General features: G+C 42.9%; 1 protein-coding gene across 1 annotated transcript; it reads left to right on the forward strand.

Moving 5' to 3' along the window:
- The first annotated feature begins 2793 nt into the window (after positions 1 to 2793).
- LOC108087727 (tyrosine-protein kinase-like otk) lies at positions 2794 to 22747 on the forward strand. Its single transcript, XM_017185248.2, has 7 exons — positions 2794 to 3753; positions 8307 to 8441; positions 8519 to 8680; positions 17703 to 18592; positions 19704 to 21136; positions 21296 to 21632; positions 22016 to 22747. Exons 1-7 carry the CDS (start codon positions 3702 to 3704, stop codon positions 22106 to 22108), a joined length of 3102 nt encoding a protein of 1033 aa, XP_017040737.1. The 5' UTR covers positions 2794 to 3701; the 3' UTR covers positions 22109 to 22747.
- Positions 22748 to 23493: the final 746 nt, after the last annotated feature.

The raw sequence follows: 23493 nt of genomic DNA on the forward strand, positions 1-23493 counted from the left end.
TAATATCCAAAGGCAACCACACATGCGCAGGTTACTCCATGCCAGGCACCAGATAAAAAAGTAAGCGGCAAGTGCAATTAAACGACTCCAACCACCCACCCCCCACCACCCCCTTTTCCCTACCCCCCTTCCCCTGCATTTCCACCAACCCATACGAACGGTATGATATGTTATATGGTATGCTATGGATATGGTATCCTATGCAGCACCCCAACCTCTATCTCTCTCTCTCTCTCTCTCATTCTTTCTTTCTATATATATGTATATATACGATTTGCCTTTGATCTGCGGCGGCGACGACGACATCGACATGCATTAAAAACTTGTTGTTGGGGGCCCTTCCGCTGATGTTTTCCCTCTACTTCGATTTTCCCTCGCTTTCCTTTTTTTGGGCACTTTTTCGCCTTATTTGTTTATAGTAAGTGCGCACGGGGCTGCTGGCTTGTGGCTCTGCCCAAAAACACCTTCAAACGCTGTACTATGTATGTTTATTTTGTTTAGTCTACGCAAAGGCCGCGTTACTAAAATTTATTTTAATGCCTTCAAATGTTTGATGTTTGCTAGCGGAGCATTCGGATCTCGATTCTAGCCGGAATCCGTTGCAACTTTGGGATGCTCCATAAAATTATACGATTGTGAGGCGTTGAGTTACGGTAAGCAGTTCGAAATAATAACTTAAACATCTATGAAAAGCGATCTGAATGGATAACTGGAAGTCCCTACAAGATGAAAGGATTTCTGGTTAGTCGGAAAAATCTTACTTTCTGGGGAAGAATATCTGAATGTATTTGACTTCCTTATTTGAGATTTTTGCCTAATTAAGCTATGGAATCCCGACCAAAGAGATATCTGCGCCTTATCCAATTAACATATTACCCTTTTGCAACCCTTTTGAAAAACAAACTTCAATACAATATTATTAACACACCATTTGCAGCTTTGGTTCGTCCGATCGTTTACACCCCAAAATCAAGAGGGCGAAAAAAAAAACAAGAACCAAAAATGAAACAAGGGGCATAATAAAACATAAGCCCTACATTCAGGCAGGGCATGGCATAAATCTCCAACTTTATGACATCAATAACTGTCGTTCGTCCAAAGTCAGCCAGTGAGCATTGGGAAATGGGAAATGTTAAATGGAAAGTAGAAAAGCGCACTGGAGGTCCCAACTTTGGATGGTCCCTTTCCCTTCTGGGCATGGCCAGCATTTGATAACCGCACACACGCATTTCCACGCCGATATAATCACAAAGGGCCGGGTCTGTTAATCAGGGGGCGGGGAACAGGGGATGAGGGGGGAAAAAGGGGGTGGGCACCACCCCTCTCGGTTATATAGTTTATACAAATGGCAACGGCAGTTTACGACTGTTGGGTGTCAGTCAACGCCGGCTAAAGGATCTGCTGCAATTGTTTCTGCGGCTCCTGGGTTGGTTTTCCATTTCATTTTTCCATTGTGCGGGGTTGAAAGGCCTCGTAAAAAAACAAGCGGAAAACTATAAAATGGAAACACACACAGCGCCGCCACTCGCTCATAATCGCACAGTAGCTGTGGACTGTCTTAGATGCACAGAAAGAAATGTGATCTGCTAGATTAGATTTATTTAAATTTTAAAGCATGCACTTAATAGGATAATATAATTATATTTAATAATTATACATATAAGTTAATACCCATACCATTTTTAAGTTATTTTACTTAAAGAAGTAATGAATTAAATATAATGTGTTGTAATTATAATTAAAGTGTGAAACCATACATTTTCCCACCATTTAATTTAAATAAATAATTCATTTTATTTTCCCCTCCTGAATCTTTTAATTGGTTTATTATTCTTTAAGTGTGTAAACTTGGTAGTGTAAGTGTCTTGCAGTTTCCCCAAGCCACGCGGTAATACTGCTCGTAAAAACAGCGAGCCACCAATGGATTTCCTTCCCTTCCCGCTCGACCACCCCATTTTAGCCGATTCTTGGTTTGGTCATTAAGACGCATTATTGTTTGGATTTAAAATCGGGGGAAGCGGCGGATGATGAGACAGCGGGCGGTTTGCATAGTAACTCTCTGTTGATTGCCGGCAACTGATAGCTTTATTTTGCATTACTGAATTATAGTTTCGGGGGGAGTTCATTAATTAAATTTAAGAAGATATTCTGCGTCAGCGAGTTTAAAAATGATTTGATTGTATTAAATTGTTGTTCTTTATAAGTTGATTTAATTCGTAAACAATTTATAAGCTTAACAGAGTTAAGTACACTTTTAAGGGACGTACAATTTATAATTCAAAAGAAAGGCAGCTCATTTGTATTGCATTGTTTAAAATAAATTAATATATTCTCTTCAGGAGACTAAACTACCTAAAAAAGAAAACTATTTAATATGAACATGACTTTTACAACAACTAAATTGATTCAAATTGCTTGGATACATAAACCAATTTAGTCTTTCAAACTTTGGCGCCCACTTTCAGCACGGCAACACTGTTGAGCAGCACAGAATACCTCCAGAGAGAGAGGGCCCATTTGCTCCCAGTACTTCTGGCATGGAGACCACAAAAAGCCGGTTTTCACCATGGTGAAGTAAGTACTTCAGTCCGTTAACGTTCGTATCCACCACCATCGTATTCTTAAGTTTACATGGCAGCGGCAGAGCCTGGTTTGTTGGCCAGAAGGGTGAAGATTCTGAACGTTAGCGGACTTAGCCCGAATGATTTGGCAGCCGAGGAGACAATCTTGTACCTATTCTACCATGGGTTCCCACCAACAACTTCGAACAGCCGGCTTCAGTAAAGACTTCGAGCGCGTGCAGTTCGGTTCGATTTGGTTTGATTCCTTGGACATAAAGCGATAGCCCGCTACGTTCCATTCGATACGTTCTGAGTTTTCCGAGTTTCCCCCGACCAGAAATCACCCACCGAAAGCCGGTTCGGGATGCGCTGCCAAGGATGCAGCTGATGCGGCCAGGCTATTGTATCTTTGGGATACAAATTAAGTTGATTTGTTGCGCTCGCGTTCTCTTGGGTAATTGAACCCCGGGTTCCTTGTGCCGCGGTCTTCGAGCATTTCACCGGGATTGCATTTTGTGTATCTAGATACCTTTGTCGGTATCCGTCGCTTGTCAATCTGCTCGCTGATAAAAAGCAAACGCAGCGCGACCACGAAACATAAACCACCAACAACAACGACAACGACAAAACGACAACGGGAAAATAAAAGTAACAACTGCGAACAGGGCAAGTGGCGTATCTTTTTTGTGTGGCCTATCTCCTCCGCTCGGTGTTCGGTGATAAATGCATTTCATGCGTTCCAACTATGTAAATAGCAATTTAATTTGAGTGTCCACAGTAAACATCGAAAAAAAAAAACCGCCCTGGACTCCGAGGTACTCCCAAGTACCACCCCCGTAAAACCCCCACCCATCGGAAAACCCCCAGTAAGCTGCCCTGGAAAAAGGGCAGTCGTCGTCGGATTCATTGGATTCGTCGTCTGCGGCATCCAAATATTGAATATTTACAAATGCGTTGAGTGCACTTTCGAGTGGCCGGCACTTACAGCGACTCTTCGTTCGGTGAATGTGTGCGAGTGTATTCATCGGATTGCCAGCCCCATAAAACTCCGATCCGATTCCGATCCGATACGCGAGTGTTCATATTTTGGTGTCGCTAATTGAGAGTCGAGGTGTTGAAGTGAGTGCAGGATATACGCAAATGGCTGCCAGGATGATCTCAATTTACTGCCTGGCCATCGCTTTGATGATGGGTAAGTGCTCCTCTATTGGATTATGTGGGTTAAGTGAAGGGTTCTTACTTCTTTTGGGGGGATGACAAAATTGAAACATCGTGGAATCTGGCAAACAAATGAATCTTGTTTGCTCAAGGGGCTTGGAATTCATATTTATTTGCTTGGTTTGATGTCGGCAATTGCAAATTGCTTTTGCAACTGGATCGCTGGCAACTTCAAAGGAATCCCAACATTTGTATTGCGTTGAATATTCGCCATTGCGTCTTAAACGAAAGACCACCCATAACGTGGACTCCATTAACCCCAGGGCTCTCTCAGTCAGAAAGAACTACTCCTATTTCCTTATTCTGCGAGGGCTATTTTGTGTTGCGAAGAAAAACCAAACACCCAACGAGCCTTTGTCTCTGGCAATTGAATTTGAAAGGCAAGCGGAGTGCAAAATGACTCAATTAAAAGTCAGCCAGGAGCAGAACTAATTTGGAATAGGAGAAGCAAACCAGCGGGAGAGGAAGCCGCTTGGAAAATTATGGGACTCAGTGGTAAGGACACGACCGAGTTCAAAATTAAGTCGTTTGGGCAATCATCAACAGTCAGAAGAGAAGAGCAACTAATGTGAGAAGGATACGCAGGGTAAAAAATAAGGGTATCAACTTCATAATAGATTCGAGATGTTTGGTATCATGAATTATGTATTTAACAGATACTAATGTATTCAAATCCATACCATTATTTATTTACAAAATATGTATGGCTCACAAATTAATAGACTAATAATCAGTTATCAGCAACACAATTTAAAGTAGGAAAGCACTTAGGCCTAACAAGATACTTCATCTTGGTAAATGGTTCCTCAATCAGCACGTATTTCTCTCAGTGCCAGCACACACACACTTGAAGTAAACGGACTTCGCTGGCAAGGATCAGGATAACCACTTGAAGTGAGACAAGCGACGCCGAAATTTCGGCTAATCAAATATAGTTTACGGCAGGGATTACGAGTGGGATAAGGATCGAGTGTGTGGAGGGGGGATCTCGGGTCTCAAGAGGGACACGATTATGCAAACGGAGGTCCCTAAATACGCATGTAAGCGAGTATAGTATGTGTGTCTGTCTGTTTGTTTGTGTGTGTGAGACAGGACAGAGTTGAAAACTGCTGACTGTTAAGTAGCACAAAGGCAAACAGCCGCTAACAAAAGCCAGCCGGCAGACGACGAGGGATTCGGGTTGAGGGGATTTGGATTCGCATATTTCAAAATCTGTGCAACGCTACAGAGGTCCATTATTTGTATGGCAAATAATGTGGCTGTCAGTGTGTGTGTGTGTGTGCGAGTTCCTTTTGTGTGGCAGTCATAATTTGTTATTCAAGCATGCAAAATGCTGCATGCAACATGCCAGGCCAGAAGCAAAAGCAAAAGCAAAAGCATCGCATCCCACATTAAGGGCAGCTGTGGCAACTACAAAACTCCCCTTCAACAACCTTTTCCACCCCGCCCCCTGCCCTCTGCCCCTCTGTCCGCCTGTCTGCGTCCTTCGGCAGCCTTAAAGACCTCAAGGCGAAAGTCCTGGGAGGGGAACCCTCCTGGAAATTGTGCGCACCAGTCTTGTATTTGCTTAGAAGCCATGCAATTTCTGTCTGAATTATACCAATTATATTTGATCTCCGCTTAAGAGAAATTTAATTTCCAAAAAACCCAAAAATATTTTACCTTTAAAGAAGTCTCTGGATGAAATTTGAATTATAAAAGAGCTTTATTCATCTCTGTATTTTATTTAAGCCACAAGGAAAATGGTCAAGGGAAACCCAACCGTAGTTAAAAGGAAAAATCCCAGAATAAAGCCAGAGAGTGATTAGCCTTGCTGTAACCTCCAAATTGAATTCCAACTCCATCAGAGAATCCAGCCCATTACGGTCTCTTTTCACCCCTGGAGAAAACCCTAGATCAAACGTTTGACGGGTAATTGTCAGACACATTTCCACTTTTCATTCAGTGCCTGTCTGTCTGTTGACTTGCAGTTTTCCGGCACCGGCACCGGTTTTCCCAGACAAATGCCACACATTCCAGAATGACAGTTCACTTCTTACTCCCCCTGTTTTCCCCCCCTTTCTCCTCCCTCGAACGCAATAACGAAATCAAATCAAAACGCCACCCATGGGGCAAGTTCAAGTGGCTGCCACAGTGGGTTGCCTGATTATTACAACAATATTTCGCATTCATTGTGCTTAATCGACAAATGTTGCCGCACAATTTGTGGCCGTCGAAGTTGGATTTGTATCCGTATCTGCGTGGCACCAGAATCCGAATCGGAATCTGAATCTGAATCTGAATCTCAAGATGCTGATGAGCAGGAGGCCCCAGCAGTTGGTACTCGTAATACTTCTGGCTGCTGACTTGCTGATTTCGGTTATTCGAGCCAAACAAACGAACTAATTATCACACACACACATGCAAACAGGGGGTGAAAGGGAGAAATGGGTGATACACTGAGAAAGTTTTGCTTAAAAATTACAACAAATTTTTTTAAGGAACTCTTTTAATCAATCAACTAGTAGGGGACATATTAACCGGAAATAGTTCAATCTTCAAGTTTAATTTTTAATGGATTTCCGAAAATGTTATGTTATAAATATGTAGGTAATGTTATTAAAATTGTAAAATTACCAAAAGATTTATTGCTTATTTAAATTTTCAGTTACACTCATAATCGTCAATAGTTTCTCCTTAAACCAAATTTACACTTATTAATTAGATCTTAAAAAATATTGCTAATGTGAATTAAAAATTAGAGGGGTTTAATCTTATTTATTTCCTTACCCTTGGCTGATTTATTTCCGCTCAGTGTTTATTTGCAGACAGATCGAGATGGGCAGTTGGGACCGGGACTGCCCGCTGCTCCGTGGCTCTGTCGCTGATGTTTGCAGCATCAACACTTTTTCAGTTTGCTGCTCCGTCTCCACCAGTGCTTCCCCTCATTCCCCCCATCCTCCCCATCGTTTTATCGAACCCCTCACGCATTTTCGTGCCCACATCAGCGCAATCAGCGAGTTGAGGAGCGGGACGCATATTTCTTTAATCGACGCCCAGTAACTGACTTTGTTCCCCCACCTCGAACTCGTTTTCCGCACGGCAAATTAAATCGATTCAGGGGGGCTGTGTGGGATCGAAGGGAGGAGGAAGAAGGGATTCCAGATCCAGAGGAGGGCATCCCGGTATCCCAGTGCCTGCCCAACTGGCTTTCAGGTTGGCCTTCGCTCCCTTCGTTGTAGTCGCCTTGTATCATAACACGTCGGCTGGCGATGTGACTGGCATATGAAACCCGGGGAGACCCTCCTCCCCCGAATCGCCTGTAATGATGTTGTTGGCCCGCTTATTGATTCCGAGTCGTGGTCGTGGCCCAAAGGAACTCTCCTTCGCAGGAACCCCACAATCTGAGGTGTTGTCTCAAATTGCTCCAATTAGTGGCCAAATATAATGGTGGCCGTTTTGTAGTTCTTGTTCTTGTCCATGTTCCTGCTGCCTCAATCGTATAATCAAAAATAATTGCCTTTGAATTGCTTTTCGATTCGAGTTGCGGTTCGAAGGGATCTCGTCTACTTGACTCACTTGACTTTTTAGCCTCCTATGGCGCCACTTGTGGTCTTATTTAAACAACTTTAATGGGATAAAGTCTTTTTGAATCGGTTATCCGAATTTCTTGACGGCTCATTAGGCAATCGTCATTAAAACGCAAACATATCTGCCACACCTGACTATTCAATTGCATTTTAAGTGCAGCAAATTGCATTTGCGGCTGTTGATTTAATATAATAACCAAATTGCATTGCCAAACAAAAAAAAAGCGGGAAACCCACAAATTAAATGAATGAAAACATATTTTCTCTCTGAACAACGTTTTTTTTGGTCCCGGTTTTTATGGCCGCCTTTCTCTGGGCTTTTAATTATGTTGGCACAAAACTCTGAATACGTTTTTGTTTATTTTATTTTCCATGCACATATTGTAATTTTGTTTGCGGACACGCAACTTCGGTCGGCAGTAATATAGGGCTTTCCCCTATCCGGTTTTTTGATATCCTTTTTTGAAAATAATATATTAAATTGAATATTTTAGGACTTATGCAGAGCGAACTAGTTGCTCCCAAAACCAGTTTAATTTTAATTAATTAAAAGGACTTCCAACAGAAAGTTAATAAACCCTAAATATATAAGGGTATTTTAAAGGGCTTTTTTCCACTTTTTGAGTATTTTGTTGCTGGTGTTTTTGTGCCTTTGCCCTTGCAAAGCGCTCAACAAAATTACATTTGCGTTAAACACTGTAATTTAAGCAGCTTAAGAGCATTTAATTTGTTAAAACCACCTTAATTAAACGAAATTATGCTTGATGCACTTTTTTGTTTAATTATGTTAAATTGTTCGAAAAGGTATAATTGCGATGAGCTTAGGCTGCAGAATTGAACTTTAAAGGGTAATTCCAAAGCTGCAACTTCTCACCCTGTAATCAGTGTAACGAGTATCTCAAATGAGATAAAATTCGCTAATTTCGCTAATTTGGTGTATCTACTTTTGCAATTACAGCTCCCGTTTTTGCCGGCTCGTCGCGCTTCCTTCGATTGCCACAAAGCCAGTCGGTGGTGGAGAACGAGTCCGCGGACTTCGAGTGCGAATCCACGGATCCCTACAGCGAACTGCACTACGACTGGTTGCATAATGGTGGGCATCACGATTTCCATATCCCATGGACGTGCATTAAGTATTCGTTTCTCCCGTTTTCTTGGCAACCATTCCAGGTCATCGGATTGCGTATGACAAGCGTGTCTATCAAATCGGCTCCAATTTGCATATCGAGGCGGTGCAGCGAGCGGAGGATGTCGGCGACTATGTTTGCATCGCGACAAATTTGGCCAGCGGCGCCAGGGAGGCGTCTCCGCCCGCCAAATTGAGCGTGATATGTGAGTAGTTATCCCCGATTTCCACCGAGTACCATATACCATATATACATATATATACAGGGTGCGCCATCTCGAGCTTCGGTATTGAATAACTTTCGAAAAAAACAAAAATTCATGGAAAATGTTTTATGTTTATTTAGATTGATCCTTTACAATTCATTTGAGTTAGTTTTTGAAGGGTCTAGAAAATTTCTGGTTTCAGCAGGACGGGGCCCTATGTCACACAGCAAACGAAACCATCGAGTTTTGCAGCGAAATTCCCTGGATGCGTTGTGTCAAAAAGAGGCGATATCGACTGGCCGGCGCGTTCGCCGGGCTTGACCCCGCCGGATTTCTTTTTGTGGGTATACATAAGCAAGCCCTAGACCATCACAGAGCTCAAGGAGAGTATTCGCACCGAAATGGCCAATATATCGGCCGATTGCTCAAGAAAGTAATGGAAAATGCTCGAAAAAGGACACTTTTTGCCATCAAGAACAAAGGAAGTCACTTAGTCGATATTGTGTTCAAAAACTAACTCAAATGAATTGTAAAGGATCAATCTAAATAAACGTAAAACATTTTCCATGAATTTTTGTTTTTTTCCAAAGTTATTCAATATTTTCATACCGAAGCTCGAGATGGCGCACCCTGTACCATATCCATTTCCATTCCCGCCAGTCGCACAATTGCTCGCAATAAGCAAATTGACTGATGGTTAAGGGCGACTGCAAATCTGACTTTGCTTGGGTAAATTAACAAAGCGAAATTGAATTGCTCGAGAAGTACACAGAAGTCTTTGGTTTACAAGGAATTATTTATCTGTTACTTAAAGATTCGATAGTTTACTTATTTATATTTACCCAAAAAAAGAAAATAGTGCAGATTATTTAGTTGGAAACAATCTATGAACTCTAAAGCTTTTATTTAGGAATGCTTTATCTCATATAGAACACAATATAGTACTCCATCCAAACTCTATTTAGTTTCTCTGCGTGTAATTGCTAGGCATAGGGCAAATTCATTTGATTAATGCTGCATTTAATGGCATTCCGTACCCCCTCCCCGGGCACCACCCCCGATCCAGCCCATTTTTAGAATGGGGCAAACCACAAGACAACAAGAAAAGGTAAAGAGGCATAAAAACACAACCGAAGCGAACGAGCGAAGCGCTGCACAACAAACCGATGAAAGATAAAAACCGAAAGTTTTGATGTACATGCGTCAGATCCCATGCTAACCGAACCCCCTTCTCCCCTCCCCCCTCCACGCCCCTTTTGTAGTAGCCCCTCCCTCCGCCCTGAAGCCCCTTTCCCCAAAAACTACAGGAAGTGCAGTGCAGTGCACAGAATGCAGTCCCATGCAGCAGAGCGTAAAAAGAATACCCCGATGAAGAAGAACCACACGGAGAAAAGCTAATCGATTCTTTAACTGATCAACTGATAAACCCACTTTAGTTTGCAAGGATAATGGTTCCAATAAAACTATTTTCTATCATAAGAATACTTTTTTTTTTATCAATAAAAAGAGTCTATATGATGATGAGTTATTATACTTACCAAATATCTTCCAGTTGAAACTGAAAAGCAAACCCTTCTGAAGTTTTGATTTTTAATGGAACGATATATTTACTGATTATTGAAATAATCTTTAAGAATATATGATCTATGGTTTGATAAGACTCATATAATAACATTAACTTGTTCCTCTATTATCCTAAACTAATTTAAAATCTTTTTTCAAATTCGTTTGAATAATAAGCTATAATTTTCGCTCAGTGCATGGGTGATTCCCTTCAAGTAGCAAGTGCAGTTGCAGTTCTTGGCCTCATGTTGCGGCAGCGGCGTCACGTGATTGATGTTCATTTAGTTGCATTTGCCTTTAGGCAGAAAAATGCATAAATTTAACAAACAACTCTGCAGCGCTCCCCAATCTTTCCCCTCCCCCTTCCCTTTCCCCTCCCCCTCCTCCTCCCCCTCCCCCTTTAATTCCCTTCCCTTTGCATGTAAACAAAATGCGGGTTTTTATGCACAATCTGGAGTGCATGTGTTTGGGGGCTTCCTATATAGCAGATATATCTGTTGGCTGCTATCTGCATCGGCATCGGCATCTGCATTCGTATTTGTATTTGTATCTGTAAATGTATCTGTAGCTGGCCTGTCAGCACGGCCACGGCATCCGAGTTGTGATCAAAGCCACCCAACAGCAATGGGCGGCTATTTATACACCAGCCTCATCTCAAGTGTTTTTAGCTAATTAATTAACTAATTAATTTGTAGTTTCGGGAGTTGATTTTAATTGCCACAGCTCCCCCCAAAAAACAGCTGCTGTTTAAAAGCTCGTGGATGGGGGGGAATATATATCTTTCGGGGCGGTGGGGTTGTGTCTTGGCGCCAGCTGAAGCTAAGTGGGTTATGTGATTACAACCCCCTGCCCAACTTGCATCAATCTCATAATTCTCGAGCGGCAGACAAAAACTATTAAAATATGCATGGGGCCAAGGATGAAGATGCTGTTGTCTGCTCCCAGCTCTGAGATTATAAACGTTTTTATTCAGGAGCCGTCGTTATTGTCTCCCGACTGCATTGTCTCAGCCGGGGTTTCCCCGTCTCCATTTTCTAACGAAAATAAGTGTTCAATTAAGCGCGAGAAAAAGTGACATCTTTGCATGCAAAATTTAACAAATTTGCGATGGAGGGTAAGTGACAGAAAGGCTGTAGAAGTAAGGGAAAAATTGGGGATTTATTATGTCATTAAAAGGAAGAAAGCAAATCTATCAAATTTGTAATGATTAGTAAAAAAAACATGAAAAGATGTAAGCTATTAAAATTTATCAGACTTTGAAGTACCTCTGATTGTTGGTATATTGATTCTATAACAAACTGCATCATTAGTTAATTTTTTTATTTTTTTTACCGATTTTTTTTTTTTAATTTGCATGATCCTTTCCAAATTTCCAAAAAATGGGTTTGCTGAAATTTGACCAAAATTCACTAGTTCTATGTCCATAACTTATCTAATTTAAATCAGATTTTGAATTGGCATTCCATAGTATCAATACAGTATATTTAACAAATGTAAATCATTGTAAGGAAAGGTTTAGACAAAGAAAATACGAACTGTTAATTAAAACAAAGTACGCTTCAGCGAATGCAAATAAAAGCAAATCTTTAAGATGCTCGCAATCTCAACGGCCAAGTCGGGAAAATCCCTTTTGCAGGATCATAAAAACGGGAAGACAAACGCTGACAGGGCCGGGAAACTAACCGATGACTACGAGGAATTAAGCAGACAGCGAAGAAATTAAACAGACAGCGGAGCGGCAATAAAACCAAAACCCAGAATCAAGTCACGGCCAAAACGAGGAGGAAGACAGCAGTGTCAGACCGAAAAACCAGACGACTGGCTTCTGAAAGGACGAACTGGGTGATGGAGAGGGGTAAGGGGAAGACATTCCAAACATTTTCTCAGCGAAAGGGGTTGTTGGACTCTCAGGACTCAGAGCCAGGATACACAGACTAACCATTGAACAGCTGAGCGGAGCTGTTGGCTAAAAGCAAAGGGAAATGTGCTGGTTCGTTCGTTCGTATGGTGAAATGTACGGGGGAAATGAAATGCAACATTAACACGAAACATAAACATAAAATGAGAAATGGCAGCAGCAACATCAGCAGCAACAATGGCAACCGAACAGCCAGCAAAGTCATAAAAACCAAACAAAATGCAAAGACACACCAAGGACATAAAGGGTGAGGGGCGTTGAGGGGGTTGAGGGGAGGAGTTGAGGGGGTGGCAGGACGAAAAGCAACCCCCAAATCGGCCAGACCAGGCACCCCCATCGCACATATATAGAAGACTCCTGCCGCCCGATGTATCTGTGCTCTAGACACACAAGTTCAAGTTGACTGCAGTTGGCAAGTTGGGTTTTTATTTTACGAACATCCCGGGGGTGGAACGGGATTCCCGGGGATCCGTGCTCGCGCGCGGGGGGGAAACCGGATAATTTTCATTTTGTGAATGCCGGAAAAACGCATAAAATTTTACGAGCCGAGCTCGGAGAACATTAAAGGGGACGACGACAGACAGACCGAAAAACAGACACGAGCTTCGAAACAGTAAATGTAGCCAACTTTTTGGCGCGCTAGCTTGCTGTCCTCTCTTTTCCGTCTATTTGGCTCTACACAGAAAGGAAAGTGACATTTTCTATATAAAAGAAGGTTCTAATTAATAAATAATATGGTTTTCCAAAGTCTTAGCAGATTTTCTAAGAATTTACCCAAGTACTTTCTATATCTTCTATGATTATTAATGCCTAAGAAAGAAAGTCAAACATTTCTACAGATTTCGTTTCCTTATTCATATTTTCCCTGTGTACCTCTTTTCATCAGCTCTTTTTCTAACTCTAGGACTTTCTTTATTTTCCTTTTTGGCATTTATTTTACTTTTAGCTTTTTTTCTGTTGTTACACGAGTTGATCATTAGCAACTTTTGGGGAAGCATTAGAGGCCAGCAGCAGCAGCAGCAACAGGAGCGCAGTTCGGGAAATCCCCCGCAAAAGGGGGTGATGCCCTTGCAAGAGGGCAAAGGTCACAGTGACTTAAGCCCCCGTTTCAGCAAGCCACTGGTGAGAAAAAGCAAAGAGAGAATCCCCAGCACAGACGACGTGCGATAATCGAATGTTTAACGTTTTAATTTGAAAAGCGTTTGGGGTGCTGAGACAGCGACTGGCCAACTTTAATTAAAGATTCTGCGATAACGCAACGGAGGAGCCATCGAATGTGCTCCCGTCTGTCGTTGCCATAAATTTTCCATAAACGACTGGCCGGCCGGCCACAGAGGAAAATGGGTAGGAAAAATCGGAAATCTGAAATGCGAAATCTGAAATTCATTGATACTGAAATGCGCTGATGAAAAGCACTCATCGATTTGTATCTGCGGCAAACGATCTGGGAAATAGTTCGTTTGTGGAGTACTTATTATCTGCACACAGTTTTGATACACACAATATTCGACCTCTCGCATCTGCGCCAATTTGTGAAATGGGTCAATAACTTGTAAGCCGCTTTGTGCCCAGCCAATTGAAGTGGAATGAAATGGAGTGGAGTGGTCAACTGGCCAACTGGAAGTGCAGAAGGGCTGCATAAGTCCATTAACGTTTACAATTACTGGCCGACTACTTCAGAAACTCGGAAAGTCACTTGTACGGTCTCCCATTTCCCGGTGGCCACTTGGTTTCGTGACAGTTCTGAAAACATTTCCACTCGAGCCAGCGATTCAGAACTCGGCCCGCCCAAATAATCTATTTTTGATTATCAATTAATTGTATTTTCATAAAAGTGAGCGATAAACGGAGTGCAGCATATGCAGCTCCCTCCTAAAAAGAAAAATACATAGCTATCTTATCGAGGGTCTCACGTTTGACGAAATAAGACGCAGTCGGCACACTTATTCCGCCTTTGGGGTCTTGGCTTTTATATTTTGAAGAGGGGGTTGGTTGAAAGGTTCTCGATAACGACTCGATCTGCTCTCCAACTCCCCGGGCAACTGTCAATTCCGATATCTATAATTCTGCCCGCCTTTCGACATTTACTTCCACTTTGTTTACCCAAGGCGTCTCTATTTTTTTATGGGTCTCCTCCACCCACTCCCTTTCCTCCCGAAACTCCTCGGCATTCCGGCAATTGTTTACAGCGATTGTGGTTTATGCTCCAGCCAGCGAAAACTTTAACAAATTTATTTTGTTTCGGAGTCGTGTTGGTTTACTTCGTTTTATTTCCACGTTTCCCAGTGCTGTTGCCCTGTGTTTACCTCGACTTGCACGTTCAACGTGTGAATGACGACCGCCTTCCGACCCCGCCTGTAATTTTTAAAGCCACCCCTCCACCCCCTTCCCTTTCTGGGCACTCCCTCCCACGCCCACTGGGTTGGCATCCCAAAGGTGTCAAAAGATCCGCAGACTCTGACGATGCATGCATCAGCCTAATGAGACGCTCGTTAATTAGCGAGACGCGGCTGGCTCGTAATTTGAGTAACAGTTAGGCCACGTTTTCTTACCTGCCGCTAGTAAGCCAACATATGGTGGGACTGCAGAGGTAGCACTGCCCAAGATCACTGAGGAATCTCTAAGCTAGTGGTGCCTAAGATTATAGAAGAATGCCTTCAAATTAGTAGTTGCAGAGATAGAGATTCATGGGCGGTAGCACAATGAAGCGATTCAAACAAAGCTATACTTTGTAAGCTACTCCAGATTTTGTCTTTTATGGCAGCGGAAACTAGTACAAGTTAAGATGGTGTAAGATGATAACAAGAATGCATTTTTTATGAATTTAGAAATATGTTAAAATGAGTTCACTTACATAAAAGATTTTTTATGATTTCCCTAATAAGAATAAAACATAACGACTTTGTTTCCTACTTATAAAACAACAGGTATTCAAATTCTTTAAATATTTGAAACGTAAGTCTATTGAAAGCTGTTTAAAAGTGTAGAACTTAAGTATCTGCATTTGTAACCATCAAATAAAATATCTAACATGCCATATTTACCCCATTTTACGACAAAGCCGAGTGTCGATTGCCACACTTGGCTGTGGAATGCCTGCCCATCAGATACTTACATGTTTGCCCCTCGAGTTGCCCAACTTGAATGGCCAGCCCACTTTACCTGCTGCTCAGTTCCCCCAGATGTTTGGCCATCCATTAGATACTTTCGCTCGCAGGCCGTCTAAGTGCCAATTAGTTCGCTCTACTGTCATTTTAGTCGTAACATATACCAAAAGTTTGTGCCACAGGCCAACCGAAACCAACGAATCCATTGGATCCATCGGTGCTCCATCGTCGTCGTCGTCGTTGTCGGAATGACGGACGTGCCCCGAGAAGAGCAAATACACAAACACATTTCAAACTTTTGACACTTCCCCAACGGAGACGAAGATACGGCTCTGTTTATTGAGTTGTTGCTGTCGGTTCTGTGTTTTTTTTCCTTCTTCTCGGTTTTTTTTTTTGGCTTGCCTGCCACCAAATAAGTGTCTACAAATATTTAGAGGCATTTTTTGTTCACTGACTCCGCGAGACGCAAACAAAGTCGGTGCCCAAACAAGATTTATGTGCATATGTAAATTTTCTCTAACGCGGCCAGCAAACCGCAGCCAGAACTGGCAAACATTCAGATAGGCAGGCGGAGAGGAAAAATATCCATAAAACATACATCAACCATTTGCCTAGTCCGCTCCTTCGGGCCGCAGATAAAAAATGTTTTATGAAAATTATGGCACCATCTTCGAAGGCTGCGAGGAAATGTGGGAAATACGTATACGTTTACGAAAAACCCAGGCAAATAACGAATCTGGGGGAAAAAAAAAACAATTTGAATAAATTATTTGGGAGGATTTCAAATTAGAACTTTAAGGCGAAACATCGCTCGGCATCCGACAATTATCACTCTGCATACAAAAGTATCTCATTCACATCAACACAATGGACGGCAGATACACGATTGCAGCTGAAAGATACGAAGGAAGTCCGGTAGACAAAAGCCACACACTGAAAAGAAACCTCAATGTTTGGAATTTCAGAAGTTATAAGATCAGATTGAAAGATTCCTTTATAAAGAAAGCATCTGTTAAAAAGATACATTATGTTGAGAATATCTTAAGCCGTGCAATACTATAAAACTTTTATTCTTTATATGTAGGAGTTAAACGATTTTAAAATATTAAATTCATGATAGCAATAGAGATTAGTAACTTTCATTATATCCAATAAATTTATTTACCAATTCACACTAATCATTATATGATTGGATTAATATCTTTTGAATAACTAAAGCAAGGAAATCCTGTTATGTACGAATTAATTTTTTTAACTGTGCAGCGATTGTGAATGCTAGCGTGTCTGCAACATGACCGGCCACGCCCCTTTTGCCTCTGGCTTGCACTAAAACATAAATTAAACCCTATGCCATAGAACAGAGTTTAGAGAGCACTGCGAACATTCTTCGCTTGCTCTGCAGTTTTCTTTTCTTTTTCCCCCACGTTTTTTATGCGCTTTTCTTTTCCGCCACAAAAACTCTTTTCTCATGCGGCAATTGTTGGCAAGTACCGTTCCATTCCGTTCCGTCTGGCCAGGAAAAGTGGAAAGCCCGCCGGGCAGGAGGATCGGCATGGAGGGATGGGGCATGTGAGCATTTACATATGGGGGGCAGCCAGGTGGTGTGGAGGTTCAAGAGGGGGTGCAGAGGAGTCCTCCGCTGACTGACAGTTCAATTTATGCTTCCTCGGCACCTTAAATGGGCTGCCAGGCTTTGGCGATAAAGACAAAGATTGCAGCGTCGTGTTCGGCGCTGAACTGACGATAAAATGCACTTAATGCCGCGCGAAATACTCGCAAGGCAAATATAATACAACCGAGGGCCCAGAGAAGCGGAGAGCAGAAAAGCAGAAAATCTGAAATCATCAGCAAGAAACTCGCGCGGAGCGAATTCGCAGAGCCAAGAAAACGCATTAAGGCTAAATGTATCTTCCGGATATATTATGCATATTTATGGAATGCCAGCCTATTCGGTTTCACCGCGGCCGATCAATAACTTTAAGGGGCGTCTCACTAACATCGCGAGTCCCGCTGGCCGAACTCCTGCAGCAACCCTCGGCCAGCGTCTTGCCTTAATTCAATTAGTTTATTGCCCACACTCGTTTTACAGCCTGCATCGCCGCATCTGCTGCCTCCTTTTACATAGAGAGAAAAGATGTGCAAAAAAAAAGTTTTAAATTTAATAATAAAAATGCATTCATTTAATTATTTATTGTAAATATCTTTTCTCAGAATTTAAATAAAAGAAGTGTTGAATTCAATCATCTAAATTTTACAATAAAAATGAATTAATTTAAATATTAATTGTAAATATCTTTAAAGAAGTGTTAAATTAAATCATCTATATATTCTTTTACATCAAATTGAAATATTAATATTAAATATAAAACCATAAAAATAAGGATTTTGAAGAATTCTAAGACTTACCCTTTGCATTCCATTTCCCCCTTTTCAGATCTGGAATCTGCCAGCGTGCAGCTGTTGGGCAATAATCGCAATGAGCTGCTGCTGAAGTGCCACGTGGAAGGAGCCTCCGGGGACCTGCAGCCACTGGAGATCGAATGGTATCGCAACAGCGCCAAGTTGAGCAGCTGGAGGAACGTCCAGTTGGATCAGCATCGCCTGATAGTCCGCCAACCAGGATCCGAGGACGACGGTCTGTACCGCTGTACCGCTTCGAATGCAGCGGGTCGAGTGATGAGCAAGCAGGGCTACGTCTACCAGTCGAATGTGAAGTGCCTGCCCAGATTGCCGAGGAGAAAGAACCAGAAGATGCTGGAGTCCTGGGACAAGCAGACCTTCCTCTGCCGCGGAAAGCGAGGAGGATCTGGAGGGTTAGAATCCCTTCCCGCTGCTCCAGAAGATCTTCGTATTGTTCAGGGACCCTCCGAGCATGTGGTCATCAAGGAAGGAGAACCCACTGCCTTGACCTGTCTCTACGAACTTCCCGATGAACTGCAAAACCAACGAATTCAACTTCGCTGGCGGAAAGATGGCAAACTGCTGCGGCAAGTGGAACTCGGCGATTCGCTGCCCATTCCAGGACACTCCTCTGATTCTGGGAAGGATGCTCTGCTGAGAGAGGACGCCAGACTGGTGCTCCACAAGCAGAATGGCACCCTGAGCTTCTCCAGCATCATTGCCAGCGATGCGGGTCAGTACCAGTGTCAGCTGCAACTGGAGGCCCATGCTCCGGTCAACTCTTCTCCTGGAGTCCTCGAGGTCATCGAACAGCTGAAGTTTGTGCCACAGCCCACGTCCAAGAATCTCGAGTTGGATGCAGTGGTGGCCAAGGTGCACTGCAAGGCACAGGGAACTCCAACGCCACAAGTTCAGTGGATAAGGGTGAGTAATCAAGGGGGTCTTTGGGTATAAAACCTAGAGAAGATTCAGTTTACTGGTATAAAAATATGCTAATAATATTAATGTCAACATTATTATTAATTTTATTTATATTCCTACATATAACTATTAGATCCCTTAACTTAGTAGCCTGGTATTAAAATTAAGCATTTATAAAATCAGTTACTTTGGGAATGTATACCTCTAAAGAACTATTAGTGAACTGAGTATCTTCTTCCCTTGATAACTCAAACTTTTAGTCCTAAAATCTTCTATTGCTTGTCCAAAAAAACCTACTATTGACATCCGATTACTCGGTTATTGCCAAGGTACTTCGTTCTCCATTCCGACAGCTCTCAAATTTGAATGTTAGACAGTGCAGACCCCTTAATTCCCACTCCACTGGGGTGTTGGCCACATGTCACTGACAAATTGAAAAACGCGCAATGCGCCGCTGGGCAAACTTTTCCTTCCAAACAAACCGTTTCATATGCAAAACGCTATTGAGTCTATCTGGCCTAAGCACCCTTCTGCTTTTCCCCCCTCCCCTCCCCTTGGAAAACCCACTCCAATGGGCAGACATTGAGCGTTTTGTGTTGCCAGCTGTTTGCCATCGCCAACCAATTTCGGCAACTGTTTGTCTATTTGGAAGCACGGGGGCCAAAAAAGAGGATCGAACCCTTTCAAAAGAAGTTTTTCATTTGGCCGAAAAACAAACCTGGCTCAAACCTGTTCAAAGTGTTGTGTGTGCCCTTTTTTGGTTGCTTTTCTGCATTTTTGATGAAAACGCATGGCACACACGTTGGCAAATTGGTTGGTAATGGTCGCCCGTCTGCTTCCATTTCTCGCAGACACTGGGCTAAAATATTGTTTTCAGCTTGATATTAACGGATTCAAATTGAGTATTACATTTGCATGTCCCTTTGATATTCAGATTGATAAATTGGGAATGACAAGCAAATCTCTAGTGGTTGAAAATCAAGTTTGGGGTGTTCTTTAAATATGCAGGGAGGCATTGTAATATATTCATATGCCAATCAATCAAATTCAATAAGATCTTTTAGACAGATTTCTGTTTACTGATAAAACATTGTATTTATTATTTCCTGTGCAGGATGGTTCTAATACCTCTTTACCCGACCAAGTGGAAATGGACGCCAATGGAACGCTGATTTTCAGGAATGTGAACTCGGAGCATCGGGGCAACTACACCTGCTTGGCCAGCAACACCCAAGGTCAGATCAATGCCACGGTGGCCATCAATGTGGTGGTCACTCCCAAGTTCAGTGTGCCGCCAGTGGGTCCAATTGAGACCTCCGAACAGGGAACCGTGGTGATGCACTGCCAGGCGATCGGTGACCCCAAACCGACGATTCAGTGGGACAAGGACCTCAAGTATCTCAGTGAGAACAACACGGATCGGGAGAGGTTCAGGTTCCTGGAGAACGGCACCCTGGAGATCCGGAATGTCCAGGTGGAGGATGAGGGCAGCTATGGTTGCACCATTGGAAACAGTGCGGGATTAAAGCGAGAAGATGTCCAATTGTTGGTTAAATCAAATGGAGATGGCTTTGCTCCCGAGGAATCCGGTGGAGATGGCTTCCTGGTCACCCGAGCTGTTCTGATCACCATGACTGTGGCTCTGGCCTACATAGTTCTGGTTGTGGGTCTGATGTTGTGGTGTCGCTATCGTCGACAGGCCAGAAAAGCCCGACTGAACGAACTAAGTACCAAAGAAGCTGGTGGAGATCAACCGGATGCCGCGGCAAATGGCAAAGGATCGGAGCAGGAACCCTGCCTCTCCAAGCAGCACAATGGTCACAGCAAGTCGAGGTCCAAGTCCAGTGGAGATGCCCAGAAATCCGATGACACCGCCTGCAGTCAGCAGTCGAGAGCCTCCAAGAAATCAGCTCATATTTACGAGCAACTGGCTCTGCCAAGATCCGGACTCAGCGAACTCATTCAGATTGGACGCGGTGAATTCGGGGATGTATTTGTGGGAAAACTAAAGGCCACCCTGGTGACCTCACCCACGGACAAGGATGCGGATACGGAGAAGCAGCACAGCAATAGTGAAAATGGAAGTGGAGGCAGTGGAAGTGGCAGCACCACATTGAGTACTTTGAATGAGAAGCGCCGCTCCAAGACCTCCATGGATGACATCGAGGAGATCAAGGAGGAGGAGCAGGAGCAGCCGGACCAAACAGGACTCGAGCAGTTGGTCCTGGTAAAGGCCCTCAACAAAGTGAAGGATGAACAGGCCTGCCAGGAGTTCCGTCGGCAATTGGATCTCCTGCGCGGCATTTCCCACAAGGGAGTGGTGCGTCTATTCGGCCTCTGTCGCGAAAAGGATCCGCACTACATGGTGCTGGAGTACACCGATTGGGGCGACCTCAAGCAGTTCCTGCTGGCCACCGCCGGAAAAGTGAACACAGCCACCGCAGGCAGCTCCTCGCCTCCACCTTTAACCACCAGCCAGGTTTTGGCCGTGGCCTACCAAATCGCCAGGGGAATGGACGCCATCTACAGAGCTCGGTTTACCCATAGGTAAGTTTCTTATTTTTGTTAACTTTTTTCCTACATTTATTTTGAGAATTCTTTATCTATAGAAACTTTGTAGCATACTTTTGAGCACCTTTTTAAGAGGTTTCAAATCTCTAGATATTCTAACAAAGTTTCTTTCCTTCTTTCTTCATTTTCTTACAGGGATCTGGCCACTAGGAACTGCGTGATCTCGAGTGAGTTTATCGTGAAGGTCTCCTATCCGGCTCTCTGCAAGGACAAGTACAGTCGGGAGTACCACAAGCACCGAAACTCACTGCTCCCTGTTCGCTGGTTGGCACCCGAGTGCATCCTGGAGGACGAGTACACCACAAAGAGCGACATCTTCGCCTACGGAGTGGTGGTGTGGGAGCTCTTCAACCAGGCCACCAAGCTGCCCCACGAGGAACTGACCAACGAGCAGGTGGTGCAGCGATCGCAGGCCGGAACCTTGGAGTGGTCGGTGGCCGAGGCGACTCCTGACAGTCTCCGTGAAATACTGGTAAGAATTATATATCCCTCTTACCTCAGATTTATACAAATTTGATTTTTATTAACAATACATATATCAAAAATTATGGTTAAAGAAGAAGTATCTCTTCTCTTATAGTAAAAACTCCATATTAAATAAGGAAGACTTTCAATTAAAATTAATTATAGAGAAAACGTTTTCTTATTCAATTTCTTAAGCTAAAGAGGTTTCTTCACCCATAATATAATAACACAGTAAAGTTAACAACATGTTAAAATAACAAGTTATATATATTGATTGTATTTTTTTGACCTTTTGCCTTTCGTTAAGTGTAGCCAGTAACTAATAACGACCCACTCCCTGCCTTTCCAAGACATGAAAACTAATTCCCCCATTTATCTCGACCATTTCAGTTGTCCTGCTGGGTGTCCAATCCCAAGGAGCGGCCCTCGTTCAGCCAACTGGGAGCTGCTCTCAGCAAGGCGATGCAGAGTGCCGAGAAATGAGGCCAGACTGAGCGAGCAAATGCCAAAAAGTAATTCGTAGTATTGTCCTTAGTGTCTGCCCGAGTATTCTCCCCGCTAGTTTAGACTTAAGACTTAAGTTTCGAAGGATGTCTGCGTATGGGCGCCTGTTCAACATGCGTACTTAACCGATGGCTACATTTTGACAGTAACTGTACAAACAGAATATACTATATATTTGAATTTGAATGGGGATATCTTCGAGAATAGTATTTGCGTGGTGCTGCATATGAGGATGCAGCTAAAATGTAAATAGAAACTGCCACAATCAAGCATTTATACCAGTTGAAGCATTTCTAGGATTAGAGCATTTTAACCTTCATCTGCATTTTATAATCCACTCTTAAGCTAAATTAGTACGTATAAATACACACACAAAGCATCACACACACACACACAACGAGCGATTTCGGTGTTTTCAAACATTGAATTACTAAGCCAAATTTTAAGTTTAGCATCGAATAAAATAGAAACACACCCACATATTTTATCATACGCCTAGTTATATACATTTAAGTGCATAAGGAAAACCAGCCGAAACAAATTTATGACTAGCCATTTAAGCTTTGATGCATGTTTACAAAACATTTAAATAAGCCCGAATAAATAAATTTAACCAAAAAGCAAAAATGCAAAGTCTCAGCTTCATTTCAAAAAGGGCCAATGCGAACCCTCGTTGGACTCGACTACGATTTTTTACAGGCATTTCATTTGGCATGGCAAATTTGTTGAGGGTCCTTCGGGCCCAAGCGGACTTGGCTCATTCACACTTCACTTGATTTGAAAAATGAGCGCCTATTGAATGGCGGATTGGGCCGACTTGCCTCCACGTCTTTTCCCAAAACGATTGACAAACAAACATGGCAATAAACCGTAAAGTTGCCCCAGCTTATTGGGGCTTAAAGTCGAACCTCCCCTTCCCCATTCCCTTCTTGCTCCTCTGATTTTACTCCACCGGAAGTTCCAGCGCCTACGTAGCCAAAAAGTTTCGTCGTGCGAAAACTTTGGCCAGGACCAACCAAATCCAAGCGATATTTGCATTTGAATCGGCAGCAAAAACAACACCGCTACATCCTACAATGAGTTGCCATTTTCCTAGGCTAGTGGATAGGCTGCTTAGCCTTTCCGGGCACGTACAAATATCTGCCTGTCATGAATATCAAATGCCTACGAAAAAGGTTGATTGAACAGTTGCCAGCAGGAAGTGTGGCAGGAAAAGCGGAAGAGTATAGGGAAGCTGGCAGAGGGTTGAATACCCTCTAAAAATGGGCTCTTCATTTATCATCTACCCAATGCGAACTTTAAAACATTTCTTCGTTCACAATGTATCAGCTTTCCCCCAAAGAGGCACTCTTTAAATTAAAAGC

Source organism: Drosophila ficusphila, unplaced genomic scaffold (assembly GCF_018152265.1).
Source record: "Drosophila ficusphila isolate 14025-0441.05 unplaced genomic scaffold, ASM1815226v1 contig_414, whole genome shotgun sequence".
Classification (NCBI taxonomy): domain Eukaryota; kingdom Metazoa; phylum Arthropoda; class Insecta; order Diptera; family Drosophilidae; genus Drosophila; species Drosophila ficusphila.